This window comes from Antennarius striatus, chromosome 18, assembly GCF_040054535.1.
Source record: "Antennarius striatus isolate MH-2024 chromosome 18, ASM4005453v1, whole genome shotgun sequence".
In the NCBI taxonomy this organism is placed as follows: domain Eukaryota; kingdom Metazoa; phylum Chordata; class Actinopteri; order Lophiiformes; family Antennariidae; genus Antennarius; species Antennarius striatus.
The window spans coordinates 19,341,664-19,354,672 of NC_090793.1; the positions used below are offsets into that span (position 1 = coordinate 19,341,664).

Below are 13,009 nucleotides of genomic sequence, written 5' to 3' on the forward strand. Positions count from 1 at the left end.
AGAGGTGGAGGTTTGTCCTGGAAAGGAGAGGAATGAAGGTTAGCCGCAGTAAGACAGAGTACATGTGTGTGAATGAGAGGGACCCAAGTGGAAGAGTGAGATTACAGGGAGAAGAGATCAAGAAGGTGGAGGATTTGAAGTACTTAGGGTCAACAGTCCAGAGCAATGGAGAGTGTGGAAAAGAGGTGAAGAAGCGTGTCCAGGCAGGATGGAATGGGTGGAGGAAAGTGTCAGGTGTGATGTGTGATAGAAGAGTTTCAGCTAAAATGAAAGGAAAGGTGTACAAAACTGTGATGAGACCAGCGATGTTGTTTGGTCTAGAGACAGTGTCACTGAGGAAAAGACAGGAGACAGAGCTGGAGGTAGCAGAGATGAAGATGCTGAGGTTCTCTCTGGGAGTGACCAGGATGGATAGGATCAGGAATGAGTACATCAGAGGGACAGCACATGTTAGAGGTTCTGAAGATAAAGTCAGAGAGGCCAGACTGAGATGGTTTGGACATGTCCAGAGGAGAGATAGTGAATATATTGGTAGAAGGATGCTGAGTTTTGAACTGCCAGGCAGGAGGCCTAGAGGAAGACCAAAGAGGAGGTTTATGGATGTAGTGAAAGAAGACATGAAGGTAGTTGGTGTGAGAGAAGAGGATACAGAAGACAGGGTCAGATGGAGGACACTGATTTGATGTGGCGACCCCTGAAGGGAAAAGCTGAAAGGCAAAGAAGAAGTTGCACTATAACTTTGCTCTTATTTACGTACGTAGACCTGGGTTGGTGTAACTGTTCCAACGTCCAGGGTAGAAAGAGCAGGACTCCTTTGGATAATCTAGGAGTTTCGTATTAATCGTGGAGGTTTAGTTTACCAGGGAGTGGGACATCTGGTAGGGATGATGGGACCAGTCTACTAAGAGGTGGTTTAGATGTTCACGATGTTAATGCACTCTGGTTGATATCCATTCTACCATAAGGCCCTGTAGGGATTGTCCTGCATCTAAACAGGCTATATCATTGCAGACAAATGTGGCAATGCTGTGGTGTTTATCAGTGGTGTATCCTGCTACGCAAGAATCCGTAGGATATTCCTGTTTTCACATGGGTCTCTTGAAGAGTAATGACAGTCACCAGCTGCTCAAGGATGTTGATCTTGGAGGTGGTGAGCTGGAGGAGTGCTTGCACTAGCCCTGGTGTCCGTAGACGTGTTGAAGACATTGGTTTCAGTATAGCGCATACGTTAAATACTCAAAAAGGGGACCACATGGAGTTTTGCTTCATTCACTTCCTCTCTTTTTTGAAAAAGCCTTTTGGATTATGTGACACAGCCTAGTGGATTATCGGAAAATCCCTATGATTAACACCATTGCTGGATTCAATTATGCTAAATTATTTGAATGCATCAGAACAAAGAGTTTTTTTCACCTACAGTATCTTACAGTGCATATTGATAAAATTAAATTACCTTTATGCCTTTAGCTACCTGTCATTTTCTGCACGTTTTATGGTAACAGGTGTTTATGATGATGATCATTGTGATGAACATGTTCACAGTTTTTAACAGTTCTCCTTAACATGTAAAATAGTACTAATATTGACTTTCGTGAGAACACTTTTCTTGATTTTGATCTCCAGGCTCCAGGTTATGTGTCTTACTTTTCTGAATAATATTATCTCCACAAATTTTAATGCAGGTATCATATTTAAATAACAGTATTTTCCGCACTATTAGCGCACTGGACCATAAGGCGCACCCTCAATAATTTGTTTGTTTTATAATTTATTTCATATATAAGGCGCACCGGATTATAAGGCGCACACAATAAAAAATAAATAAAATTTATTTGATAAACTGCAGTGGCTGTAGTTGCGCAATCCGTCCACTAAATAGAGCCGCGCTGCTCAGACAGTCATGATTGCATTCATGACTTCCTGACTACCTGTGAATGGCCCCTATTGTTATGTCAATAATCCATTCTGAGCCTCATCAAGGAAACCTGATCACTTGATCACTTTACCATCTAAGAAAGAAGTCAACACGCATATTAAAAAACCTGACGTTAAAAACTGGTTAAATTCATCACGAGTGCAGTCAGTGCCAACAGAGCGGAATTTTTCCTGATCTGAAGTTCGAAGCAGATATTTAAGCTCCGACGTTCGTCTTCATTTATTAATTAAATATTGTTTCGATCGATCGGTAGTCCAGTCAGAGGTGAGGTGCAGCTATTTGCTGCTGTGTGTCCTAAAAAATTTTTTAACTAGTTTTTAATGTCAGGCTGATAATTTACTGTCAAATGTGACGCTGTTTTACTCCTAGAACTGACTTTAACGTCGGTGTCTCACCGCTGTGAATCTCACAGCACGTCCCTGCAGACAGAACACACAAGCCTGAATGCACCCCTCCGCCGCCCCCCAGAGCTATCAACTACATTTGTAAATCAATGCAGCACACCAGACACCTTTGTCTAGCAGTGACTGCTCTTGAAATTTCAGAAAAGGCTGGAAGTTCATCTTTGAGGGTCTTTCATTCACCTTTATGCCAGTTTCTCCGTGTGTTTCCACAGACTAATAGAATGGACCGTCACTAGATTCCAGATGACAGCACAATGACATTTTTAAGACCAATTAAGTTTAAAGTGGGTTATTTCCGACGCCAAATAGTTAGGAAATACTGAGATCAGTCAGTCAAACGTTATTAATAGAATCATTGAAAGTTCCTTATGTTTTGCTACATTACCACCGGTGCTCCTACAGTCTGCTCTACTGTCTGAGAGCAGCTCAGAGCCGGGACTTCGGTGATGCCCCTTGACTGAGGGGGCGGGCGTGGGCCCGAGTGCCTTGTGAGGGGGCGCCTCTGGTAGCGGAGTGCGGCATGACTGTCGGCCAGACTGTCGGCTTTTTTTTAGGGATCATGTTTTTAACCAATATTAACATGAATATTAATCCATATATAAGACGCACCGGATTATAAGGCGCACTACGAGTTTATGAGAAAATTTTTGGCTTTTAGGTGCACCTTATAGTGTGGAAAATACGGTAATACCTATCTTTAATGTTTGTGCAAACGAACATTGCTATTCCAAATGCCAGCGGCTATAAATGTCTCAATGATTATGCAGGAGTTGAAACATCCTCTTATCTTGTTTGTTCAGTGTTTGCTTGTTCTCTGCCATCTGGATGAAGCCTGTCAGGAGAAAAATGGAATAGGAAAGGATGGATTTCTATCCAATAAGTTAGTGTCACCTGGAAATTCAAATTAAGAAGACATTTCAACTACAGTACTGTGATACCTTACTGTACGATAAGAATCTAAGAGTGGCTCTTTCTCAGTATTTGTCTACAGGTTGAGGAATGGAAAAGCGGATGAACAGTAAAATATGTTTGTCTTCTGTAATTTTGTCAGTGTTCAGCAATGTCATAATGAACAAGAACCAATGCAGTCACAGACTGCAACATCCCACGACATCCCTGAATTCAAAATTTTACCCTGACCTACTTGCATAGGTCAAAGATCAAAGCTAGTTCTCTGACCTACTTTTATAGATCAAAGCAATAGCTTTGACCTATGGTCTTACGCTGGCTTTCTCCCTCATCTTTCTATCTTATCCAGTTCCTGAGTGTACAAAAGTTAAAAATATGACCTTGACCTAGTTTTCTCAAGGTTAAGGTCATCATCTCATTTTCATCCCTTTTGCCGCCTGAGTAATGTGCTTTTTGCTTTATCTTCTATCTTTCTGTCAAGATATTTGGTGGTGCAAAAAAATGCCAGATGTAGCACAAATGATGACAAAAAAAAAAGTCATACATGAAAAGTGATAACTTTTTCTTGTTAAGACGTTTTAATCAAATCTAGTGACAACAATTGTTTTTCCAGGCTTTACAGGATTAAAGCACGCCTTTAAGTCTTAGTGTTTTAAGACTTCTGTCTGCTGACAGAGAGGGAGGGAACATGCCTCATTAATCTAAGACAAAAAGGCAAGTAAAAAACAGTTTATAATACTTTACATTTGGAGCTGAGATGAACAGACAAAGACTCAAACATCAAAAACCGAGAAGTGATGACGACAGAGGACAGTGGGCAAATAAAAGAGAATATATTCTAGTTTTGGCAGGGAATGTTGTCGGCTTGGGGAACGTGTGGAGATTTCCATACCTTTGCTACAAGAATGGAGGAGGTGAATATTGGACATTTTTTTATATTTGTTTAAATGATTTCAGTGCTTTTTGTATACCTCTGAAATATCTTGATATTTTCAACTGTTTTGTGAAAAGATTGTAATGACTATGTGATTTTTAATTAACTATAGGTGCCTTTCTGGTGCCTTATGGTCTGTTTGCTGTATTTACTGGAATACCTCTGTTTCTACTGGAGATCTCAATGGGTCAATATACCCAGGAAGGATTCATCACCTGCTGGACCAAGTTGTGTCCACTGGCAAAGGGTGAGGGTATTTGAGTTCAGCAACAAAGTGCAGAAAACAGGAAAATACAAGCCACACAGTTGTACATTCAAAATATGAAGTATATAAACACAATTCTTCTATGGATCATCCCGACCTTGATTTATATTTCTATCCATCAGGAATTGGATTTGGAGAACTGATGATTTTATTCTGTAACATCACCTACATTCTAATTGAAGTCTGGGCTCTCTTCTACCTGGTGTTCTCATTCAGGTCCCAGCTCCCCTGGGCCACCTGCAACAACACCTGGAATACAGGTAAGCCTCTTACGGGAATAATTTAAGTTGTTGAGCATGTATGTAAAGGTCATAAATTGTTTAATTAACAGCATAATCACAATACTTGCTCAACCAAGTCATCGCTTTTGTTAGCCTTTGGCTCAAAATGACTAAAGAGATATCTGGATGCAAGCCATGAGTGTCTTAAAAAGGTGAATGGTTGGCTTTTCATAGTGTCTCCGTGCAACAAACCAAGCTTTAATTGGCTGGTTACAGTAAGACACACATGTCTTTGACTCGGTGACCATAAAGTTGAGCAGTTACATGTGCACTTAGGACATTCTCAAGTGAACTAATAGCTACAGTACTATCCATATGAGGCGATGCCTTTTCCTCGAAGACCGCAGCTCATTTGTCTCCTTCATTTGTTTAATTTCTACCTCTATCTCTGTAATCTGTGCAAGTTTGTTCCGCTGGGATCAATTGAAGTAATGAGCATTTGTATCTTGAGGGTCTGTGAGACACCTCGGTTACTGGTGTCACTTAGCGACTCCACTGTCAGCATATCTGTCAACATTGCGCACCCAGTTTCTGCTGTTTATTTTCCTTCTGAATGTGTGATCTAACTCACTTCATCAAACCATACCTCCTCTCCATTCACCAACTCAATGAAACAGCTCCCTCTGTCTGTCACAGAAAATTTCAGAGATGGAATATCAAAAAACAAACAAACATGACAAACAGATCCTGAACTCCCTAATCATACTGTTGGCTTAGCTGCTAGCACCACTTCCCTTTGAGAAAAGCCCATTCCTCAATCAACTTCAAGCTCCCCAGCTGACCAATAAATTCTATGTCTGGAGAGGTTTCCCCCCACTTGCTAGTCAGTGGTCCTGTCCTCCTGCCGGCCACCACTCCCAGCTCCACCACACTCCTTCCACACAGCCCAACTAGGTTTATTTCACTCCTCGTCATAAAGGCAGATCTCCGTTTGGGAGCCACTCTCGACAAAGGGGTGCCACTCTGCTGTGGGGGATGCTAAGCCTTCATTGCTGCCGTTTGTGCTTCTGCCTTCCAAGCTGATTAAATTCTTGACAAATTTAATATGCTCTGGATTGGCAGGTCCCTTTTCAACAGGGATGGCAAACAACTTAACATTCTGGCCCCAGCACGCTTGCTGCTGTGTGCAGAGTGCTGCACAAAAACCCAATTGACACAACACTGCTAAACTGAGAATTGCTAATTCTCTGAAGAATTATAAATTATGGCCACGGTGTGATCAATCATTTCTCCTTAATACATACGGGTATAGAGAACTGTGCACTTCGAGAGTGTTGCTCTGACAATTGTTACAGCTTTTAGCCTTTTATACTTGTTCAAGCCCATCCTAACAACAGATTTACATTTTACAACACACATACCTCCTGGCATCATGGATGAGTTTATCAAACGTTATTACCTTCTGTGATCTTTTCTCAGGTCAGTTACACGTTCCTAACTGCATTAACAACCCTTTTGCTCAGTCCATTGTAAATCCTATGTCAACCCCCATGAGCCACATGATCTCCCAAAATTTTAATGCAAACATTTTCTCACAAACTACAACCTAGGTTCCCCTCCTCCAGCTCCTTCCCATGCTACTCTACAGTAGCATGGTGGGAAGAGCTTCAATTTGGTTTTTGATCTAAATACAGCACAGAGACTGATCTCCAGAAGGTTATAAATGACCTGCTTTTCACTGTTGATTAAAGGAGAACAATTGTTAATGTTTAATGCACAGATAATTAGTGATTAGCTTCAGTGAGGGGTCATATTAGCCTCTTGTTTTTGTTAAAATGAATGAATCAGTGGAGTCTGACTGTGCAGCCCTGTTTGACCACATGAATCCTTCATTATCAGTAATGGAGACTCTATTCTGGTGCTCTGGTAGTTTCTCTGGGCACTCTCAGGAGGCTGAACACTACCATTCAAAGAACAATACCCAACATACAGCTGTGCAGACTCAGGGTGGTGATCCACCTGAGTAAAATAAATCTTTAACCTGTGTATTGTATTACTTTCTGGTTAACTGTTGATTTAAGAAGAATAAATCCACCACCACTGATGTTTAGTGACCAAAAGCTGATCACCTTGCAATATAGAGCCTTAAATACAATAATCCTCACTGAAATCTGTTTGTTCCTCAAACCAGCTGACTGCCTTGATCTTCAGATGTTTAATTCATCGAATATGACTGCAAATCAGACCAGAGGGACTTCTGCAGCGATAGAGTTCTGGGAGTGAGTCTAACTTTTTATTTTAATACCCATTATGTACTTCAATGTTTTCATTTTGATTCAGGAGACCTTCTGTATTTCACTTATTCTGTTCCTACGCTGAGGAAAATTCTAGTGATTGGACAGACTTTGTCCAACATGCGAAAGTAATTTAAAGCTATGGGAAATAATTTGTTCTTTATTGTAATACTGTAATATATCAGAGGCACCAGAAAACAACACATTGATAACAAATGTCTAAAACTGAAAATTATTGAATTTTCAATAACATCTTCAAAACCACAAAAAACATTGCATATGTCTGATCAACATTAACTGGTGTACCCTGACTTAGAAGGCAAGAGTCCCCCCTATAATAGATCAGTGGTTCAATTCCTAATCTCTGCAGGCTATGTGTCAAAATATCATTGGGCAAACACTGACTTCCAATTTACCCTCTAAGTAGTATGAAGGTTTCCCACTGCTCTTAAATATGGAAACAAACAAGCTTGTTTTACCTGTAGTAAACTTATTTCCACATATAGTACATGTCATTCTTCAATCCTACTTGATAAATTTGCCTCTTCTCAGACGAAGGATGCTGGGCATGTCTGGAGGCATTGAGGAGCTGGGCAGTGTGAGATGGGAGCTGGCTTTGTGTCTTCTGGCCTGCTGGGTGTTCTGCTACTTCAGCATCTGGAAAGGAGTCAGATCTTCTGGAAAGGTCCTCTGAGAATATCTGAACCAGCAGAAATATTAAAAATGAGCTATAGAGGAAACAATTAAAGTTTTTAGTGCTTAGACCAAAGCATGTTATAATATGACAAAACAAAGAAGGATGTGTCAGTGTTAAATCCAAAGATTTAAATGACAGTATTTGGTCGCACATTTAATTGTGCAACTTGATAAACATTTTGGATATTTTTTCTTGGTCTCTTTTTTGGTTTTCAATCACTTATCTGGATCTGGGTTGCGAAGGTAGCAGTTTGAGCCGGAAGGCACAGACACTCCTTTCCCCAGACATTTCCACCAAACCCTCTTGGTGGATCCCAAGGCAATTCTAGGGCAACCAAGACATACATATTCTCTCCAGTTGGTCCTGGACCTACCTCTGGGTCTGTTCCCAGGTGGACCACTCAAGGACGAAATCCAGGCACCGTCTTGACCAGATGCCCAAACCACCTCAGTTGGCTTTGCTTGATGTGGAAGAGCAGCTGCTCTACCGTTTCAGCCTCTCCTAGAGGTCTGAGTTCCTCACTCTTTCTCACTCCTTCTCAAACTCTAAGGCCAGCCACCATTCAGAGAAAACTCATTTCAGCTGTTTGTACTTGTGATGTTATCCTGTCAGTCATTCCCCAGAGCTCATGGCCAGTGCAAGTTGTAGGTCGCTGTTCAATGAGGCTAGTAGGACAACATCATCTGCAAAAGCAGAGAAGGAATCCTGATGCCACCAAACCCTCCATCCACCACTTGGCTGCATCTAGAGAATTTGTCCATAAAAGTTATGACCAGAACAGGTGGCAAGGGGTAGCAACTTGTCTGACTTACTGCCAGAAATGTGAACCAGACTCTGACGCCAGGAATACAGACACTGGAGAGCCCATAGCAATGAGCCGTACACCTCCTGAGGCACTCCGCAAAGGATGCCTTGTGGGACATGGTCATGATTCTTCTCCATGTCCACAGAACACATGTGATTGCAACCTTCCATGCTCCCTCCAGCACCCTCGCAAGAGTATAGAACTGGTCTGGTGTTCCCCAACCAGGGCGAAAGCTGCATTGCTCCTCCTGGATCTAAAGCTCAACTAAGAGCTGGACTCTCCTCAATGGTACCCTGGAGGAGACTTTCCAGGGGAGGCTGAGCAGTGTGATCCATTTATAGTTGGAACACACCCTCTGGTTCCCTTATTAAAAAGGGGCAGCAGAAGAAGAAACCCCCCCGTGGTTGGTATATGTTTTGAAACATGTATATATGTATGTTTCAAAACATACCCCTGAAACACACATACACACGGGACCTGTAGGCATGCAAAGTATATCTGATGGGAGGCAAAGTGATGGGCAGCTCATTTAGGGTGCGCCCCAATTGAGCAGCTTGTAGGGAAAGTGGTGCTTTGCTGAAGGGCACCTTGGCAGTGCTCACAAGGGGAACTGACACCTCTCACTGTCAGCTGTTTTGGCCAACGCGAGTCTTGAACCGACGACTTCCAGTCACCAGTCCAAGATTTAGTTGACTGAGCTACTGCCGCCCCAGTACCACATTGTCTGGTTGTACCCCTTGTTCAAGCAATGTTTCATAAAAACTAAGATATTATTTTATCTGTCACTTTTATTTACCATGGTTCCTTCAATATCTCACTCCTCATTTCAGGTAGTATACTTCACAGCCACATTCCCCTATGTGATGCTCCTGATTCTACTCATTAGAGGCCTTACTCTACCTGGAGCTTCAGAAGGGATCTACTACTACCTGTATCCAGACATAAACCGCCTGGCTGACCTAGAGGTGGATTGTTTGACTGGTTTTAAATATCTTGGCAATTGCTGAGGAGGAATAGATTTCAAAATATGTTTATTTTTTGGGGTTAATACACTTTAACCTAATTAGACCATTTTATGTGTGTTTAGGTGTAGTTTTTGTTGCTTTGTGTTGGGTTTGCATCTTTTGCATAACCTCTTCCATCATCTTGATCTGTATTGAAAAACATTCAAGAATGTTGTATTGTAAGTTAAAGTAGGATCAGAAATCAGTATAAATGATTTATCACAGGTCTGGATTGAGGCAGGATCCCAGATACTTTTCTCCTACAGTCTGACTGGAGGGATACTAAAGGTCCTGGGCAGCTATAACGACTACAACAACAACTGTTACAAGTATGTGTGTGTGTATATATGTGTGTGTGTGTGTGTGTGTGTGTGTGTGTGTGTGTGTGTGTGTGTGTGTGTGTGTGTGTGTGTGTGTGTGTGTGTGTGTGTATATGTATATATATATACAGTATATATACAGTATATATACTGTATGTCTAAGTGAGTGTGTGTGTGTGTATGTATACACACATAGACATGATGATGATGATGATGATGTATACACACACACACACACACACACACACACACACACACACACACACACACACACACACACACACACACACACACACACACACACACACACATACATATATATGTGCCTATGTTCCCTCCAGGGACTGTCTCTGGATCTGTCTGCTGAACAGTGGAACCAGTTTTGTTGCTGGATTTGTCGTCTTCTCTGTTCTTGGATTCATGGCTCACAAACAGGGTGTTAGTGTTGACACTGTGACAGAGTCAGGTACAGTAGATTAAGACATTTAATCACATGAAAAGTTAGAAAATCACCATACAGACTTGAATCATTCCATCTACAGGTCCAGGTTTGGCCTTCATCGCTTACCCTCAGGCAACAGCTTTGATGCCTTTACCCCAGTTCTGGACTGTCTGCTTCTTCCTGATGCTGATGCTATTGACTGTTGACACACATGTAATGACCTCTGTCAAATTTCCTTCTGAGAATTCTAGCCACAAATAAAACTACTATTTTCTTCCCAGTTTGTAGCAGTGGAGAGTATTTTCAGCTCAGTGAGCGATTTGTTTCCAACACTCCTCCGTGCACCAGTGAAGCACGAGATCTTTGTCCTCATCAGCTGTATATCCTTCTTTCTCCTACATCTTCCCTTGGTTACCGAGGTGAATAAAAATATTTTCAGAATTGTTCTTAGTAAAACACACCTTGAAATGGTACATGTTGAAATCATGAACACGTTTCTTTTCAGGGAGGAATTTACATGTACCAGCTCATTGAATTCTACGGCGCTACCAGAGTCTGTATGAATATCATAGCTCTGACCCAGTGCTTGGCTCTGGGCTGGATATTTGGTGAGTAATTAATTGCGGTCTTTCTGAAAGCACTGAGCTATCACACTGGAATTACTGAAATGTTCAGGACTGTATGTTATTATTTCCTGTGGCTTTAATTAAAACTATTTTTAGTGGTGGATTAGTACACATTTTGTTCCTCCACCACATCTATTAATCCAGCAGGTGTTTGAACACTTCTGTCATGACATGAGGCTACCTCACTAGCACAGAAGTTCTCGTTGGGGGAATGTAAATTAACACCATCCAACTTATTTTACCGTTGATGAATTTAATTTGAGTATATTCCATCAGGTGCTGATAAACTTTCTAACATCATTGAGGACATGACAGGACATAGACCCTCTGTTTTCTTCAAACTGTGCTGGAAATTCGTCATTCCTCTGCTGTCGCTGGTGAGTGACAGATGTTCTTTGTGGTTGTCAGTCATGTCATGTCATGTCGGTGATGAAATTCCCGAATGCAAGCTTGGGTAGCAGCAGGAAGTGAAAAGGCTCAGGGAAAGGTGTGCCATACCACTGGCCAATTACCTCCAATCTTAAACTTAACCAAGCATTTCCATTACCACATCCTAATTACATAAAAAATGTTGGTTCAAGATGAATCAAGATGGTACTGGCTCTGAATAGGTGTTACTTGTACATTTTCAAAAGGATAATCCTATGTACTGTTCATACCAGTGCACCACTACCAAAGAGAGGAGTCTGAGTATTGTACGTCAACATTTTCTTAATAACCAGCTACACAAAGAGTCATTTGTTAAAAGAATGTCTCAAAACTCCTGTTATTTTTCTATGTTTTCAACAAAAATAATATTCTTTGCAGATGTCAGTTGTCCTGTACCTGGTTGACTACCAACACCTCAAGATCAACGACTACGTTTACCCTGACTGGGCGTACGCACTGGGGTGGACCATGACCTTATCCTCTGTTGTCATGGTGCCACTGTGGGCAGTTGTAGAGATGTGGTTCATACCAGGAACCTTCAGACAGGTCAGGATTCTTGCTAGACATTTGATGATTCAAATTAAAAATAAAATAAAAATCTTGAATCAATTAATACACTTTACATGCAGCTATTGATTTTACTAGATTAGACAGACCTGACATACTGATTTCTGGTTTGGATATTTTTCACTACCCCATGTTTCTGATTAATATTAATATTCTGTTGCACATACTCATTAATATTAAATGCATTTAATAACAAACCTCACCTTTCCTTGTTCCAGCGTTTATCTGTCCTTTGTCGTCCTGCTGAAGATCCAGCCTGGAAGAGGAGGAAAATGTTAGAGGAGAGAACAACTGATGAACTGGTATCAGCATAAACAGCTTAGTGTGACCCGTCAAATTAACAGGACAACACAGGTATCATACTGTCATATATATAATAAATTTAGCTCGTTAGCTACTTTACTGCATATCTTGAGCTGTGGAAAAATACAGTGATTTTTTGACAGTATTTTACTATATGATGAGAAATGACAAAAGTTAATCAATGAAATAAAGTTTTTTTCAAAATCTGCACCTATATCTGTGTCTTTTAGTTCCGTTTTTTACAACTCATCATTTTATCTGCTACAGTTTCATAATGAACCACTGATGAAGGCAGGAGACAGACTTGTTGATTTAGAAAGAGAATGGCATTGTCTGGTTGATGAAGACGCGGTTAAATGCTGGCAAGACTGAAGTATTTGGTATCAATAGCTGGAAAGAAAGAGAAAGACAGAGACCGACAGTGACACAAAGACACAAAAAGAAAAAGATAAGATGGACAGGATGGACCAGAAGGGACAGATTGATGTAAAATGCAATTGAGATGGTAAGTCTCTTACAGCAGGAACAGCTGGTTCGATGAACATCGACCAACAAAACAGGCAAAAGTAAGAAAATATAACGTGGCTTCTGTTTTTGGGCATTACAAACATTACCGTCAGTCAAGAAGAGAGGCCTTAGTGTGTTGTGTCTTAAAATACAGGAAGTACATAGTATGAAGCCCACTAACATGAGAATATACTCAGAAACAAACCACCCAGTTAATGCGAACATGCACCTTGAGTTTCTGTAAAAGACTTCATCATGTTCAGCAAAGTTACTTTGTAAAAGCAGCTTCTGCCCACGTGAAAGACCAATACAAAAAGGCTCACACAAAAGCAGAGAAGATAATAGT

The 13,009-nt window shown here is 41.0% G+C and overlaps 1 protein-coding gene across 1 annotated transcript; it reads left to right on the forward strand.

The window, feature by feature from the left end:
• The first annotated feature begins 4,006 nt into the window (after positions 1-4,006).
• Positions 4,007-12,183, forward strand: LOC137611787 (sodium- and chloride-dependent GABA transporter 3-like). Its single transcript, XM_068339882.1, has 14 exons — positions 4,007-4,163; positions 4,296-4,430; positions 4,571-4,708; positions 6,861-6,948; positions 7,516-7,648; positions 9,296-9,430; positions 9,695-9,798; positions 10,131-10,255; positions 10,332-10,444; positions 10,513-10,650; positions 10,737-10,839; positions 11,134-11,234; positions 11,665-11,832; positions 12,072-12,183. The coding sequence occupies exons 1-14, from the start codon at positions 4,007-4,009 to the stop codon at positions 12,165-12,167; spliced, it is 1,734 nt and encodes a 577-aa protein (XP_068195983.1). The 3' UTR covers positions 12,168-12,183.
• Positions 12,184-13,009: the final 826 nt, after the last annotated feature.

Excerpts from the sequence above, each read along its gene's own strand:
- LOC137611787 (XM_068339882.1), top strand. The coding sequence starts at position 4,007 with ATGAACAGACAAAGACTCAAACATCAAAAACCGAGAAGTGATGACGAC. Across the intron at positions 10,256-10,331 it reads TGACACTGTGACAGAGTCAG|GTCCAGGTTTGGCCTTCATC; the intron begins GTACAGTAGATT and ends TTCCATCTACAG. Across the intron at positions 10,445-10,512 it reads TATTGACTGTTGACACACAT|TTTGTAGCAGTGGAGAGTAT; the intron begins GTAATGACCTCT and ends TTTTCTTCCCAG.